General features: G+C 39.9%; 2 protein-coding genes across 3 annotated transcripts in view; both read left to right on the top strand.

Annotated features, from left to right (window-relative positions):
* Positions 1-16,601, top strand: part of LOC116460315 (HLA class II histocompatibility antigen, DQ beta 1 chain) — a 198,197-nt gene that overhangs the window by 114,114 nt on the left and 67,482 nt on the right. The gene's annotated exons all lie outside the window — the stretch shown is intronic.
* The window catches only part of LOC116460316 (HLA class II histocompatibility antigen, DRB1 beta chain), a 121,752-nt gene continuing 116,419 nt past the window's right edge, over positions 11,269-16,601 (top strand). Inside the window, exon 1 of the mRNA XM_032141379.2 lies at positions 11,269-11,451. Within this exon, the coding sequence (XP_031997270.1) occupies positions 11,352-11,451 (100 nt within the window). The 5' untranslated portion in view covers positions 11,269-11,351. The remainder of the gene's footprint in view (positions 11,452-16,601) is intronic.

Here is a 16,601-nt window from a genome sequence, read left to right as displayed (position 1 = left end):
TCTGCCTCCCAGGTTCAAGCTGTTCTCCTGCCTCAGCCTCCCAAATAGCTGGGACTACAGGTGCGCGTTGCCACACCTAGCTAATTTTTTCTTCTCTTTTGTATTTTTAGTAGAGACAGGGTTTCACCGTGTTGTCCAGGCTGGTCTCGAACTCCTGAGCTCAGGCAATCTGCCCATCTCGGCCTCCCAAAGTGGTTAAGATGATAGGTGTGAGCCACTGCACCCGGCCAAGTGTTCCCCTTTCTCCACATCCTCACCAACACTTATCTTTTACCTTTTCAATAAGAACTATTCTTTCTGGTGTGAGGTGATATCTCGTTGTGGCTTTAATTTGCATTTCCCTAATGATTACTGATGTTAAGCATTTTTTCTTTTGTTTTGTTTCTTTTTTTTTCTTTTTCTTTTTTTTTTTTTTTTTTTTTTTGAGACAGAGTCTTGCCCTGTCGCCCAGGCTGGAGTGCAATGGTGTGATCTTGGCTGGAGTGCAATGGTGTGATCTTGGCTCACTGCAACCTCCACCTCCCGGGCCCAAGTAATTCTCCTGCCTCTGCCTCCCAAGTAGCTGGGAATACATGCATGCACCACCATGCCCAGCTAATTTTTGTACTTTTAGTAGAGACAGGATTTCACTGTGTTAGCCAGGATGGTCTCAATCTCTTGACCTCGTGATCCACGCACCCCAGCCTCCCAAAGTGCTGGGATTACAGGCGTGAGCCACAGCACCCAGCCAATGTTAAGCATTTTTTCATATGCCTGTTGGCCACTTAAATGTCTTCTTTTGCGAAATGTTTATTCATATTCTTTGCTTATTTTAAAATCTTAGATTATTATTTTTTGCGTTAACCCTTCATCGGATGTATTGCTTGAAAATATTTTCTCCCAACCAATAGGTTGTCTCTTCGTTCTGTTGTTTTCTTTGTTGTGCAGAAGCTTTTTAATGTGATGTAATCCCACTTGTCTATTTTTTAATTTTGTTGCCTGAGTGTTTGGCTTCAAATAAAATAAAAATCATTGTCCAGACCAATGTCATATAGTTTCTCTCTGTTTTCTTCTAGTATTTTTACAGTTTCAGGTCTTATATTTAAGTCTCCAATCCATTTTTAGTTGATTTTTGTATATGGTGTGAGATAAAGATCCAATTTTATTTTTCTGCACGTGAATATCCAGTTTTCTCAGCACCGTTAATTGAAGATTGTCCTTTTCCCATTGTGTATTACTGGTAACTTTATTGAAAATAACTTGGTCACAAATAAGTAGATTCATTTCTGGGCTCTCTACTCTGTTTCATCAGTTGATGTGTCTACTTTTATGCCAGTACCATGCTGGGTTTTGTTGTTGTTGTTGCTGTTGTTATTGTTTTGAGACCGAGTCTCACTCTGTCACCCAGGCTGGAGTGCAGTGGCAAGATCTCGGCTCACTGCAACCTCCGCCTCCCAGGTTCCACCAATTCTCTGCCTCATCCTCCTGAGTAGCTGGAATTACAGGCGCCTGCCACCATGCCTGGCTAATTTTTGTATTTTTAGTAGAGATGGGGTTTCACCATCTTGGCCAGACTGGTCTTGAAGTCCTGACCTCGTGATCCACCTGCCTCAGCCTTCCATAGTGCTGGGATTACAAGCATGAGCCACCACACCTGGCCATGCTGTTATAAGTACTATAGCTTTGTAATACAGTTTGAAGTCAAGTGGTGTAGTGTCTCCAGTTTTGCTCTTTTTGCTCAAGATTGTCTTAGCTATTCAGGATTTTTGTGTGGTTCCATATGAATTTTATATTGTTTGTAGATATTGTAAATGGGATTGTTTTCTTGATTTCTTTTTTGAATAGCTCATCGTTAGTGTATAGAAATACTACTGATTTTTGTGTGTTGATTTTGTATGCTGCAATTTTACTGTATTCATTTATTAGTTTTCATAGCATTTTAGTGTATTTTTTAGCATGTTTTAGATAAAGTACACATTCTCCTCAAGCACACACTGAACTTTCTCCAGGATAGATGTTAGGCCACAAAACAAGTCTAAACAAATTTTGAAGTGCACAATATTATTTTGTTAACTATAGGCACTATGTTAAACAGCAGATCTCTAGAACTTATTCATCCAGCATAACTAACATTTTATACCCTTTTAATGACAACTCTCCATTTCCCCCAGCCCCCAACTCTTGTTAGCTGCTATTGTATTCTCTGCTTCTATGAGCTTGACTATTTTAATTGCCTCATATAAGAGGAATTATGCAATATTTGTCTTTCTGTAACTGGCTTATTTCACTCAGCATAAGTCAAACTAAAAAGCTTTTGCATAGCAAAGAAAAAAATAAACAGAATTAAAAGATAACCTGCAGAATGGAAGAAAATATTTGCAAACCATATATTTGATAAGGGGCTAATTTCAAAAATATATAAGGAACTCATACATCTCAAGAGCAAAACAAACAAACAAATAAGCTGATTAAAAAATGGGCAAAGGAATTTAACAGATATGTCTCCGAAAAAGATGTTATAGACTAAATGTTTGTGTTCCCTCCTAATCATGTGTTAAATCCTAAGCCCCAATATAATAGGATTAGAAGGTGGGCCCTTTAGAAGGAATTAGGTCTAGAGTCTATCTACATAAACACTCCAATCAATTGCCCATATGGGAACACAAATTGGTGTAAAGTTACTAAGGAAAAATAATAACAATAAATGGATAAACAGTATCAATTTCTTCTTACCATGGAGGATATGGATCCTCAACAGAAGACTGTGCCATTTAAAGGCCGTATTAGTATTCATCAGAGTTGACAGGACCCTTTCCAGTAAGATTTCAGCAATGTCCTCCATTGAGGAACTTTGAGTGGAGCCAGTCTTTGCACCATGGCACTATCTGGGTCATGGCTATAAGTCTATAAGTGAAAAAACCGTGGTCAATATTAATGATATTGCAATTAGTATCAGCAATACCACTGAAGGAAATGTTGACAGTTAAAATAATTTAGTAGGCTGGGCACGGTGGCTCACGCCTGTAATCCCAGCACTTTGGGAGGCCGAGGTGGGCAGATCACGAGGTCAAGAGATCGAGACCATCCTAGCCAACATGGTGAAACCCCATCTCTACTAAAAATACAAAATTAGCTGGGCGTGGTGGTGTGCACCTGTAGTCCCAGCTACTCGGGAGGCTGAGGCAGGAGAATTGCTTGAACCCAGGAGGCAGAGGTTGCAGTTAGACAAGATCATGCCACTGCACTCCACCCTGGGAACAGAGAGAGACTCCATCTCAAAAAAAAAACAACAACAAAAAAAAGAATTTAGTGTTTAACTCCTGTTCTGGAGAGAAAGTAAACCCACACCTATGTATTTTGCCTCAATGGCAGAACCAATTGCTTTTAGAACTGATTCTTGTTATGCTTTTTTGTTTTTCATAGCTTTACAACTTGTAATAGCAATAAGGATTCCTCACTTCTGGAAAAACTTAAAAATTTCTAATAATCCTTATATTACCTTCTGCTGTGGTTATTATAAAGTATTTTCCTCTAGTTAATAATATAGCTATGGCTTAGATTATTTTTTGTTAGCTGGTACCTTTTTTCTTATTCTAACAATTGACTAGATACCTCCTTAAGGTCAAATCCAAAATTCTGAACTATGGATACTGACAGGGCTCTGTTTGCACCCAGATCATCTTTAGCATCTCTAAATGGATACATAATAGTACCAAGTTTTACACCTTTATCTTTCTGGTGTAACCCCTTGAATGAACACACGACCAAAATAGAGATGCTAGCAATAGTTAGTGTGGTTCTTTATTTTTCTCAAAATTGCTGTATGATACTGAGAGTTGCTTTGACAGGCACACAGGGTAGGAAGAGATGTCATGACAAAAGGCATGGTTAATTCTTTTGCACATATATAAGTTGATTTTATTTAGGTAAAATGTTAACATAAATAAGTACTAGTAAGTTTACTTTTTCAAGATAATAAATTGTCTACAAGGATGAGCTATTAGAAAAATAACTGCTAAAAGATTTTATTATTTATTTTAAGTAAAATAAGCAACAAACCAGGCACACACTTTACAGGACAGATAGAGAAGTTGGTACCGTTCAACAGGTTCATCAATTTCTTCACTGTCCACACTGCAGTCACTGGGGAGTGGGCTACTGGAGCACCAAAATGAAATTTTGAAAAACAATCTGGCCTATTTTGGACTGGATAGATAGGTGGATACTTACCACAGCACAATTAACATAAGATCTAGAAAGAGAAATAAAAAGAAAATTCTTTGTACTTACAATATTAGTAGAAAGGCCTTTGGGAATTCTCGTTGTTCTCTCTATACGCAATGGCAAGTCTTCTGTTATAAAACAGCTAAGTTGAGTCAAAGAATGATATTTGGAAGTTAAAGAAGTTCTGTCAACTGACCTAGATAGTGTCATGGTGTAATGATTGGCACTACCAAAGTTCCTTAATGGAGGACATTGCTGAGGTCTTACTGGAAAGGGTCCTGTCAAGTGTGATGAATACTAATAAGGCCTTTAAATGGCACAGTTTTCTGTTCAGGATACACATCTTCCATGCTAAGAAGAAACTGGTTCTGTTTATCCATTTATTGTTATTATCATTTTTTCTTTAGATATAAGGATTAGTAACCTGCTTTTTACTTTAAATTCCAGATTAGTGGTGGTTGCTTTCTGAAAACTCCTGAGAACATTTTGAGACTACTTGGACAAGTGGCAGACATTCTATAACTAAGGCTTGCTGATAGCCAAACGAGCCTATTTTTCCAAAATGTGTTGCAAGCTTTCAGGCTTACTACAAGTGAGCCCCATTCTGTGACAATCGGTAGGACTCAAGACATTCTGTAATCCTACCAGTGTCAACCTGCCTGTTGTTCAACAAAAGTCTGTGCTTCTGATTTTACCTGTTTAGTCCTGGGAATGTTGGGATTTATTTCCCGTAAAACCAAACCTATGGTTTCATGGATCAAGATCAGAGACCATGGAACTTCTGTACTGAAAGCCACTTTCTTCCAGAAACCAATTTAATTGTCATTTCCTCAGGAAATAAGCTCTCCTATTTGACACCTCTCACACACAGCAGAGTTGAGAGGATTCTTCTCTTGTTTTCAGTGCAAAAGTTCAGCCTATTAGACAACCTGTGTGATTGATGGTTTGGTGAGAGTTGCTACATTGTTTAGCCTGAACTATCCTTATATTGAGTATTGAAGGAAAGTGTGAGATATATAATTTAAAGAAGCACATCTGTTGTAGTTTAAGTGTGTCCCTTTTAAAATTCAGGTAGAGCTCCTCACTCAAGAATGGGATTAAGGCCCTTGTAAAAAATGCTTCACACAGTTTTTAGCCTCTTGTCCTTCTACCTTCTACCATGTGAGTACACAGCGTTTATCCCCTCTGGAGGATGCAAGGCGCCATCTTGGAAGTGGAGACCATGCCCTTTGCCAGACATTGAACCTGCTGGTGCCTTAATCCTGGACTTCTCAGCCTCTATGTGTTCTTTATAAATTACCCAGTCTACCGTATTTTATCACAGCACAAATGAACTAAGACAACATCTTTGTTACTCATAAATATATAAAACATACATTGACCATCTTTTTAAATATAAATTTGTATGATCTATAAACAGTGTGTCAAATTTTTATAAACAAGTTTTGAAAGTTTCTCTTTGACTTTTTTTTAGTACATTCTTGATGTAGAATTACTTATTTTTGCCTCCACTTTTATCCTGTAATACTAAGGTGAACCTTAGCTTCCTTTCCTAGATTACCACATCACAATTAGTTAATTAGTAAATTACAATTTCTTATTATCAAATTAAATGTGATATTCTCCTGGTTGCAATTGCACAATTGTCAATAGTACTGAATTATCATTGTAGTGTAGGAACACAGTTTATTCTCAAATCCAGAGACAATAGTGACTTCTATCCAACCTCTCCAAGAAATCTTTAACTTTCCACAATAACAGAAATATATTTTTCCAAAGTAAACGAGACACTATTTTTATTCTATTCTGAAATGATCAAACTTGCAGTACTTCGTGCTGAGAAATTGGAAATGATGATTGTGAGTAACAGAATGGAGTTAGGAATGTTGAGGCTGTTGTTATCTTTAATAAGAAGGAGATTTGTGCAGGAGCTATGGGTGTCCTTATGTGACATAAACGCTAATTGTGTCATTTCCAGAGGAGAGTAACCATGGTGATGAGGGAAATCTTTTGAAGGAACTACCATTGCTACACAGTATCTACCCCAAAGTCTATAAAATGTTGCCACTCATTAAAAGAAGTAGTCTTACTGATTTGCAGAGCCATGAATTTTATATATATATATTATACTTTAAGTTCTAGGGTACATGTGCACAACGTGCAGGTTTCTTACATATGTATACATGTGCCATGTTTGTGTGCTGCACCCATTAACTCGTCATTTACACTAGGTATATCTCCTAATGCTATCCCTCCCCCCTCCCCCCACCCCACAACAGGCCCCAGTGTGTGCTGTTCCCCTTCCTGTGTCCAAGTGTTCTCATTGTTCAATTCCCACCTATGAGTGAGACATGTGGTGTTTGGTTTTTTGTCCTTGCGATAGTTTGCTGAGAATGATGGTTTCCAGCTTCATCCATGCCCCTACAAAGGACATGAACTCATCATTTTTTATGGCTGCATAGTATTCCATGGTGTATATGTGCCACATTTTCTTAATCCAGTCTATCGTTGTTGGACATTTGGGTTGGTTCCAAGTCTTTGCTATTGTGAATAGTGCCACAATAAACATACGTGTGCATGTGTCTTTATAGCAGCACGATTTGTATTCCTTTGGGTATATACCCAGTAATGGGATGGCTGGGTCAAATGGTATTTCTAGTTCTAGATCCCTGAGAAATAGCCACACTGACTTCCACAATGGTTGAACTAGTTTACAGTCCCACCAACAGTGTAAAAGTGTTCCTATTTCTCCACATCCTCTCCAGCACCTGTTGTTTCCTGACTTTTTAATGATGGCCATTCTAACTGGTGTGAGATGATACCTCACTGTGGTTTTGATTTGCATTTATCTGATGGCCAGTGATGATGAGCATTTTTTCATATGTCTTTTGGCTGCATAAATGTCTTCTTTTGAGAAGTGTCTGTTCATATCCTTTGCCCACTTTTTGATGGGGTTGTTTGTATTTTTTTTGTAAATTTGAGTTCTTTGTAGATTCTGGATATTAGCCCTTTGTCAGATCAGTAGATTGCAAAAATTTTCTCCCATTCTGTAGGTTGCCTGTTCACTCTGATGGTAGTTTTTTTTTGCTGTGCAGAAGCTCTTTAGTTTAATTAGGTCCAATTTGTCAATTCTGGCTTTTGTTGCCATTGCTTTTGGTGTTTTAGATATGAAGTCCTTGCCCATGCCTATGTCCTGAATGGTATTGCCTAGGTTTTCTTCTAGGGTTTTTATGGTTTTAGGTCCAACATTTAAGTCTTTAATCCATCTTGAATTAATTTTTGTATAAGGTGTAAGGAAGGGATCCAGTTTCAGCTTTCTACATATGGCTAGCCAGTTTTCCCAGCACCATATGTTAAACAGGGAATCCTTTCCCCATTTCTTGTTTTTGTCAGGTTTGTCAAAGATCAGATAGTTGTAGATGTGTGGCATTATTTCTGAGGGCTCTGTTCTGTTCCATTGGTCTATATGTCTGTTTTGGTACCAGTACCATGCTGTTTTGGTACCAGTACCATGCTGTTTTGGTTACTGTAGCCTTTTAGTATACTTTGAAGTCAGGTAGCGTGATGCCTCCAGCTTTGTTCTTTTGGCTTAGGATTGACTTGGCACTGTGGGCTTTTTTGTGGTTCCATATGAACTTTAAAGTAGTTTTTCTCCAATTCTGTGAAGAAAGTCATTGGGATGGCATTGAATCTATAAATTACCTTGGGCAATATGGCCATTTTCACAATATTGATTCTTCCTATCCATGAGCATGGAATGTTCTTCCATTTGTTTGTGTCCTCTTTTATTTCGTTGAGCAGTGGTTTGTAGTTCTCCTTGAAGAGGTCCTTCACATCCCTTGTAAGTTGGATCCCTAGGTATTTTATTCTCTTTGAAGCAATTGTGAATAAATGGGAGTTCACTCATGATTTGGCTCTCTGTCTGTTATTGGTGTATAAGAATGCTTGTGATTTTTGCACATTGATTTTGTATCCTGAGACTTTGCTGAAGTTGCTTATCAGCTTAAGAAGATTTTGGGCTGAGACAATGGGGTTTTCTAGATATACAATCATGTCATCTGCAAACAGGGACAATATGACTTCCTCTTTTCCTAATTGAATACGCTTTATTTCTTTCTCCCGCCTCATTGCCCTGGCCAGAACTTCCAACACTGTGTTGAATAGGAGTGGTGAGAGAGGGCATCCCTGTCTTGTGCCAGTTTTCAAAGGGAATGTTTCCAGTTTTTGCCCATTGACAGTTTTTAGCATGAAGGGCTGTTGAATTTTGTTGAAGGCCTTTTCTGCATCTATTGAGATAATCATGTGGTTTTTGTCTTTGATTCTGTTTATATGCTGGATTATGTTTATTGATTTGTGTATGTTGAACCAGCCTTGCATCCCAGGGATGAAGCCCACTTGATTGTGGTGGATAAGCTTTTTGATGTGCTGCTGGATTCGGTTTGCCAGTATTTTATCGAGGATTTTTACATCGATATTCATCAGGGATATTGGTCTAAAATTCTCTTTTTTTGTTGTGTCTCTGCCAGGCTTTGGTATCAGGATGATGCTGACCTCATAAAATGGGTTAGGGAGGATTCTTTCTTTTTCTATTGATTGGAATAGTTTCAGAAGGAATGGGACCAGCTCCTCCTTGTATCTCTTGTAGAATTCAGCTGTGAATACGTCTGGTCCTGAACTTTTTTGGTTGGTAAGCTATTAGTTATTGCCTCAATTTCAGAGCCTGTTATTGGTCTATTAAGAGATTCAACTTCTTCCTGGTTTAGTCTTGGGAAGGTGTATGTGTCGAGGAATTTATCCATTTCTTCTAGATTTTCTAGTTCATTTGCATAGAGGTGTTTATAGTATTCTGCAGAGCCATGAATTAAAGTGATAAAAATAATTTTAGTATAAGGGACGTAATTCTCTTTAGAAATTGAAGGTAAGGTAGTGTAATACAATGGCAGAGCTTGAGGGGTTTGGAATCACATGTATAATAACTTAGTTCAATAGAGTTAACAGAACAACTCTGCTTTAAAATAATTAATATTTTATGTGAAGAGTGTTCAATCTCTTACTCCTGGTTCCCATTATGATTTCCTCATTTGTTTGAGGCTATGGCCCTTTACTATTCCACTTCTCTTGTTTTATTGTAAGGGAAGATATAAGAAGACTTTGCTGGCCGGACACAGTGGCTCACGCCTGTAATCCCAGCACTTTGGGAGGCCGAGTTACTATTTACTAGCCTTGCATCTTTGCAAAAGTTGTTTAATCTCCATCATTTTATTCTCTCCACTTGTAGGGATGAAAAGGGTATTTCCCTCACTCAGCTAATGTGAGAATTGAATAAAAATATGATGTGTGGAAAGCTCTTGGTACAATTCTGAGTGCAAAGCAAAATGCTCAAAAATTGCTCAAGAAATTTTAGTCATTTTTATTGCAGCAGGGTGAGTATCCCATCCCTAGAAACACTAAGGCACATAAGGAATGAGTGCCTATCAGAACTGTGGTAGGGTGTGAATTAATGCAGAACTTTATCTGTATAGTTGTACTTTGAAGTCCATTCTCAATCTTAGATGCTACATTTATATAAATATAAAGCATAGTAACTATCTAAATGTAGAATTATATGTTTAAAATTATATGATTACATCAACTCATGTAATTCGTAGATTTTCCCTAGGGTTCTCTTTCCTGAACATTCTGTAATGTATTAGTTAGCAACATCTTTTTTTTTTTTTTTTTTTTTGAAACTGAGTCTCGCTTTATTGACCAGACTGGAGTGCAGTGGTGTGCTCCCGACTCACTGCAACCTCCGCCTTCCGGCTTCAAGCAATTCTTGTGCCTCAGCCTCCCAAGTATCTGGGATTACAGGCATGCACCATCATGTCCAGCTGATTTTTGTATTTTTTTTTAGTAGAAACGAGGTTTTACCGTGTTGGCCAGGCTGGTCTCAAACTCCTGACCTCAAGTGATCCGCCCACCTCACTCAGCCTCCCAAAGTGCTGAGATTACAGGCATGACCCACCGCGTCCTGCCAGCAAAGTCTTCTTATATATTCCCTTATGATAAAACAAGAGAAGTGGAATAGTAAAGGGCCATAGCCTCAATCAAATGAGGAAATCCTAATGGGAACCAGGAATGAGGGATTGAACACTCTTCACATAAAATATTAATTATTTTAAAACAGAGTTGTTCTATCAACAGCTGACTTTGAGTCCTTGATCGATCTCTCAGACCCCTGAATACTTTGATTGCACAGTTGACCTTACCACATTGTTAGGGTAAGTGCTGTACAAAGGAACCTTCAGACCCTCCATTGCACATAGGTGGCCACTGCAAGCCCCTTGCCTGTGTGTGTTCTGGAGGTGCCACTAAACCTGGGGGCAGCATCAGGAGATACAATTGAAAAAACCCTTTTTACTCAGAATAAATTATTAACTAACTTTCAATTTCCTTTAACTTATTAGAGACATTTCTACCTGTAAATAGGTACAGATTAAACTCTCTAGTCAACAGCTGTCATTCTGTCATATCAACAGATACCAGTGGCTGCTGCTCCTTGAGGCATCCAGAGAATCACAGCATTTTCCAGTATTGAAAGACCTGAAAGATCACGATGCCTTCGTTTCAACTGTGAGACATGAAGTAATTTTCCCAAATCTACAACAGTAAGATACAGTGCAATAGGACCAGATTAAAGATCTCCTGATTTGCAACCATGTTCCCTCCATCTCCTTTACTCCTAAACACACTCACACACTCACTCCTGCAAACAGTTGTCTTGTCAAGTGGGAAATGAATGCTCTTACAAGGCTCAAACTTGTGAACACATCACTGACCAGCACAGAGCTGGCTCACAATAGGGACCCAATTAAAGTGTTTTACATGCAACTGGTTCAAACCTTTCAAGTACTAAATTAAAATAATCCTTTAAAGAAGGAAATTCTGTTTCAGAAGAGGACCTTCATACAGCATCTCTGACCAGCAACTGATGATGCTATTGAACTCAGACGCTGATTGGTTCTCCAACACAAGGTTACCCAATCCAGGAGCAAGGGAATCAGTAACTTCCTCCCTATAATTAGGAATGCGGGTGAAAAGGGGTCATAGTTCTCCCTGAGTAAGACTTGCCTGCTCCTGTGTCCCCTGGTCCTGTCCTGTTCTCCAGCATGGTGTGTCTGAGGCTCCCTGGAGGCTCCTGCATGGCAGCTCTGACAGTGACACTGATGGTGCTGAGCTCCCCACTGGCTTTGGCTGGGGACACCCAACGTAAGTGCACACTGTGGGTGCTGAGCTACTATGGGGTGGGGAAAATAGGGAGTTTTGTTAACACCGTGCCCAGGCCATGTCCCGTAAGAAATTGTGACGTTGTCTTCAGAGATTGCCCATCTTTATCATTGGATCCCAAATTATTTCCACCACAAAAGGGGCTTGGCTACTTGCCCTCTGCATGAGACTTGCGTAAGGGGCCTCCATACAGGCCATTTTTTTTTTCAAATTTCCACCAATAAAACCTTTGCATCACATTTCCTCAGGGTCTTTAGAGGATTTAGAAATGACGAGGCTACAATAAATTCCCCATACAGCACTTCCCTTTATTATGTTGACTTATGTCAGACAAAAGGACGGTTTTTTTTTTTAATTTTCTGGGAGTCAAGGGAATTCAAAGCATCTCTCCTAGACGATCCTGTATTATGTCCTCCACAGGACCTTCGGTGCTGGTCCCTCTTCCTCATCTGTGAGGATGGATCCAGTGGCCTCCCTATTATCTCCTTTCTTTTCTTTCTGAACTCCAATGTTTATAAAGCCTGTACCCCTGTAGTGTATGTAGGTTCTCTGACAGAAGTTATACTTTGTGTTCTTTCTTCCTTATGGGGAAAAATCCCTGGAGCTGAAGCTGAGATCTTTAGTACTTGGAGTCACCCTACAGGTAAAGACCATTTATAAGGTATTCTTTGGTGCCTAAAGAACTTAAGGCATCCTCTGAAAAACTGGCCCAGGTTACTGCTTATTATGAATCTTTTTTAACCTTTCTATACTTGTTTCTCCTACATCTCTAACTAGACATGACAGAAGAGATTCAACTAACGTAGGATAAATTATATGAAATTCTATTTTTGTAAGTCAAAAATAGTCAAATATCAGAAAATTAATAATGTTCAAACTATATGCTCTGTGTGGGGTTACCAAGACAATGTGGACATTGTTCACATCTCATAGGGCTGAAAGTCAATGCGCAAGTCCTGGAAACGCATTGTCTTACTGGGGTCTTGTCCTAAATTTCACAGGTTCACCCATCATGCCCTTGGCTTTCCTTAATTAGCCATGTCTGCTTACCTCTTCCTCCAGTTTCTCTCTATTTTTCCCCAGCTATGTTGTCATCATTTCCAGAAATCTCTAAAGCTTGCACAGATCCTTATCACTATGAGATCTATTGAAAGAGATAATTTTTTTCTTTTTGAGACGGGGCTTGGCTCCGTCACCCAGGCTGTAGTGAAGTGGTGCGATCTAGGCTCACTGCAACCTCTGCTTCCCACGCTCCAGCGATCCTCCCTCCTCAGCCTCCAGATTAGCAGAGACTACTGGCAGGCAAACATGCCCAGCTAATTTTTGTGATTTTGATAGAGATGAGATTTAGCCATGTTGCCCAGGCTGGTATTAAACTCCTGGACTCAAGCAATCCTCCTGCCTTAGCCTCCCAACGTGCTAGGATTATAGGTGTGAGCCATTGTGCCTAGGCAAAAAGAGATGAATCTTAATAAAAAAATTTCCTTTTTCTTAAATCAGTGTTTCTTTATCTATGAATTCTTCTTCCAACTAGAAGGAGGAGAAAGAAGAAGTTTGCCTGTATTTCTCACAGGGAAGAGAAGGGGTCTAGTGTGAAAATCAAAGTGAAAGAGTGCTGGAGCTTGAGCACCTTCTTGCTTTCCAGGATGCCTGCAGTGATGAGTTCTCAGAACGCTGGTTTATTCATGTCAACCACACTTATTTTTCTCAGCAGCTACTGTGTACTGGGCTCTATTCTAAGTTCAAATCATTCTATTTGATTAAGATAGAGAGGGTCCCGACTCCCATGGAAGTTACACAACAGTGGAGGAGATAGACAATAACCCAATAATCATTTAACAAAGAAGAAAATGTTAGAGAGTCACAGTGCACTGAAGAAGAGACATCAGGTTTGTGGAACAGAGAGAATTGCATTCACCCAACTTTAGTTCATATGCTTAGGCAGCCCTACCTGAGAAAGTGACATTCAGCTGAGACAACAAAATAAGTACACAGTCATGTAAAGATCTAAGGGACGAAAGTTCTAGGGACACCGAATTGGGGGGGGGGGAAGCCCTGGTGTGGGAAATTATGTGGAGGGACAGAAAGAAGGCTAGAGGGACTGAAGTATAGAAAGCAAGGAAATGGAGAGGCAGAAGATGAGGTAGAACACAGAGAGGAAGTCAGGAGCCTCCTCATACTAGACTCTGATGTCCACAGTAAAAAATTTGAATTTTATTTTATTTTTATTTATTTATTTTTTGAGATGGAGTTTCGTTCTTGTTGCCCAGGCTGGACTGCAATGGTGCAATCTCGGCTCACTGCAACCTCCGCCTCCTGGTTTCCAGTGATTCTCCTGCCTCAGCTTCCCAAGTAACTGGGATTACAGGTGCCCGCCACCATACCTGGCTATTTTTTTTGTATTTTTAGTAGAGACGGGGTATCACTGTGTCATCATGTTCGTCAGGCTGATCTCGAACTCCTGACCTCAGATAATCTGCCTGCCTTGGCCTCCCAAAGTGCTGAGATTACGGGCATGAGCCACCGTGCCCAGCCTGAATTTTATTTAAATAGATATGAGAAGCTACTTTACAGGAGATATGAGAAGCTATTTTACAAGGAGAGATAAATTTATATTCAATTTTTTTTTTTTTTTGAGACGGAGTCTGTTGTAGCTCTGTTGCCCAGGCTAGATTGCAGTGGTACAATCTCGGCTCACTGCAACCCCCGCCTCCTGGGTTCAAGCGATTCTTCTGCCTCAGCCTCCTGAGTAGCTAAGACCACAGGCGCATGCCACCACACCCGGCTAATTTTTTGTATTTTTAGTAGAGATGGGGTTTCACCGTGTTAGTCAGGATGGTCTTGATCTCCTGACCTCGTGATCCACCCACCTCGGCCTCTCAAAGTGCTGGGATTACAGGCGTGAGCCACCACACTGGGCCTATATTCAATTATTAAAATTAATTCTAGCTACTCTGTGGGGATTGGATTGTTGGGGTTCACAAGTGGTCAGGAAAACTATTTAGGATCACAGCAGGGAATTCTCCAGGGAAAACAGGCTTGTGGCTTCATAGAGTGCAGTAGTGATAAAGAGAGTGAAAACGACAAAGTGGACGACAGCATGTATTTTTGCTTAGCTTGTTAATGGATTACTCTAAAGGAGGTAGAAAAATCAAGTTTATTCCTAAGGATTTTGTTTTGACAAATAAGTGGATGCTGGTATTGTTTATTGAGATAGGAAAAACTATGGGAGGAAATGATTTGAAGTGGGTAGTTGGAAATAAAGTTTTGTTTAAATTTGAGATGATTTATAGACATTTATGTGGAGCAATCAGAAGGTCAGTGGCATTTAAGAGACTCATGGTGAGGCCAGAGCTTCAGGTATTTATGTTGGTGGCATCAATACGTGTAGTGTATTAAATTCCAGGGAGTGGAAGAGGATACATGGGGAGATGGATTGTGTGGAGAAAAAAGAAGAGGGCACAGGCCAGCAAAGGGGGCTGAGAAAGAGCCCAGGGATGTTGGAGGGAAACCAAGAGAACATAATGCGTGTGAGTCACGGAAAATAGATTATTTTCAAGGAGAAGGGAGAGGCCAATTGTGGTGAGTACCACTAAGAGGAGGGGGAAGTCAGAATGTGACAGAGAAGCAAGTGCTGGGTTTGCTGGAGTTGATATTTGCAGTCAATGGAGTATCCAGGGAGGAAACTGGATTGGACCATTTGAAGAGCCAGTAGAAGTGAGGACGAGGTTAAGGGTGACTGTTTAAAGTGGAGAGCTTCAGGGAAGGACTGTGCTCTGGGTTCAGGGAGCCCCCTGGATCTAAAGGAAAAGGGCTGAAGAGGCTGAAGAGAAGGAGGAGGACCTGTGAACCAGAGATACTCAGTCATTATTAGCAAGGAAATACTAGAGGGTCCCTGTGTGCAGTGCTGACTGCTCATGCAAAAGGTCACACAGCCAATATTTCACACAGCCAGTATTTATTAGTGACATAGAATATACCAGTTATTACTCTAGGTCATGAGAATGGAGTGATAAATAAAATGAATCCGGCCACCATCAGTATATGCCATGTAACATTTTGCAGTGACTGTGTACCAGGCCTATGGATTTCAGTATGCAATTTCAGTAATGATCCTGTTGTATCTGAAGTATTTAAAAACATATACATCTCTGGAATCTAAAATTGAGAGGTTATAAGTAAAGCCCAGTATTACAAGTTCAGTGCTGGAAATCAGATTGCAGTTTAAATCTGAGCATATAGAAAGTCCCTTTTTTCTGTCAGCAGACGCCTTTTGTGTCAGGTTTAGGTATACTGCATTATTAGACATAAACCAGTGATTCTGCCCTATGTTTTCAGAATGACAATTCTTTATGAAACTAATAGAATAACAGAAGACAATTGCAAAATCATGATGAAGATGCTAGTGGCTTTAAAACCAAGGAATACAAAAAATAATGTGAGCTGCAGTTATAGGGATTATAAAAGTTAAAATGGGAATTTATTTGTGTGTTTATTATGTGATCAGTGCTAAGAAGAGTCATCATTTAATTTTGCACTTAATAATAATCCTGTGAGGATTAAGCTATTATTAAATGCATTTGATAGATTACAAAAAGGCTTATGTTTGGTAAAAATTGACCCAAGGGGAAGAGGTCACATTTTTATTCAGATTTTCTGATTCTAGAGTTTGAGAGTCTGTCCATCATTAGTGAGTAGTGACAATATTGTGTGTAAATTATTGACAGAATTTCTGATATTCATATGTACCAGGTTGTTTGTTAGAGTGGGGGCAGAGATTCAAGGGCTGCTAGTTCCAATGTATAGGAGAAACTTTCACTCATTTTGCATTTATCACCAGGCGCGGTGGCTCACGCCTGTAATCCCAGCACTTTGGGAGGCCTAGGCGGGCGGATCACAAGGTCAGGAGATGGAGACCATCCTGGCTAACATGGTGAAACCTTGTCTCTACCAAAAATACAAAAAATTAGCTGGGCGTGGTGGTGTGCGCCTGTAGTCCCAGCTACTTGGGAGGCTGAGGCAGGAGAATGGCATGAACCTGGGAGGCGGAGCTAGCAGGGAGCTGAGATCGCGCCACTGCACTCCAGCTCCAGCCTGGGCAACAGAGCGAGACTCCGTCTCAAAAAAAAAAA

Source organism: Hylobates moloch, unplaced genomic scaffold (assembly GCF_009828535.3).
Source record: "Hylobates moloch isolate HMO894 unplaced genomic scaffold, HMol_V3 SCAFFOLD_20, whole genome shotgun sequence".
Lineage (NCBI taxonomy): Eukaryota > Metazoa > Chordata > Mammalia > Primates > Hylobatidae > Hylobates > Hylobates moloch.
The sequence above is the reverse complement of the archived record's forward strand: the minus strand, read 5'-3'. Positions and strand labels throughout refer to the sequence as shown.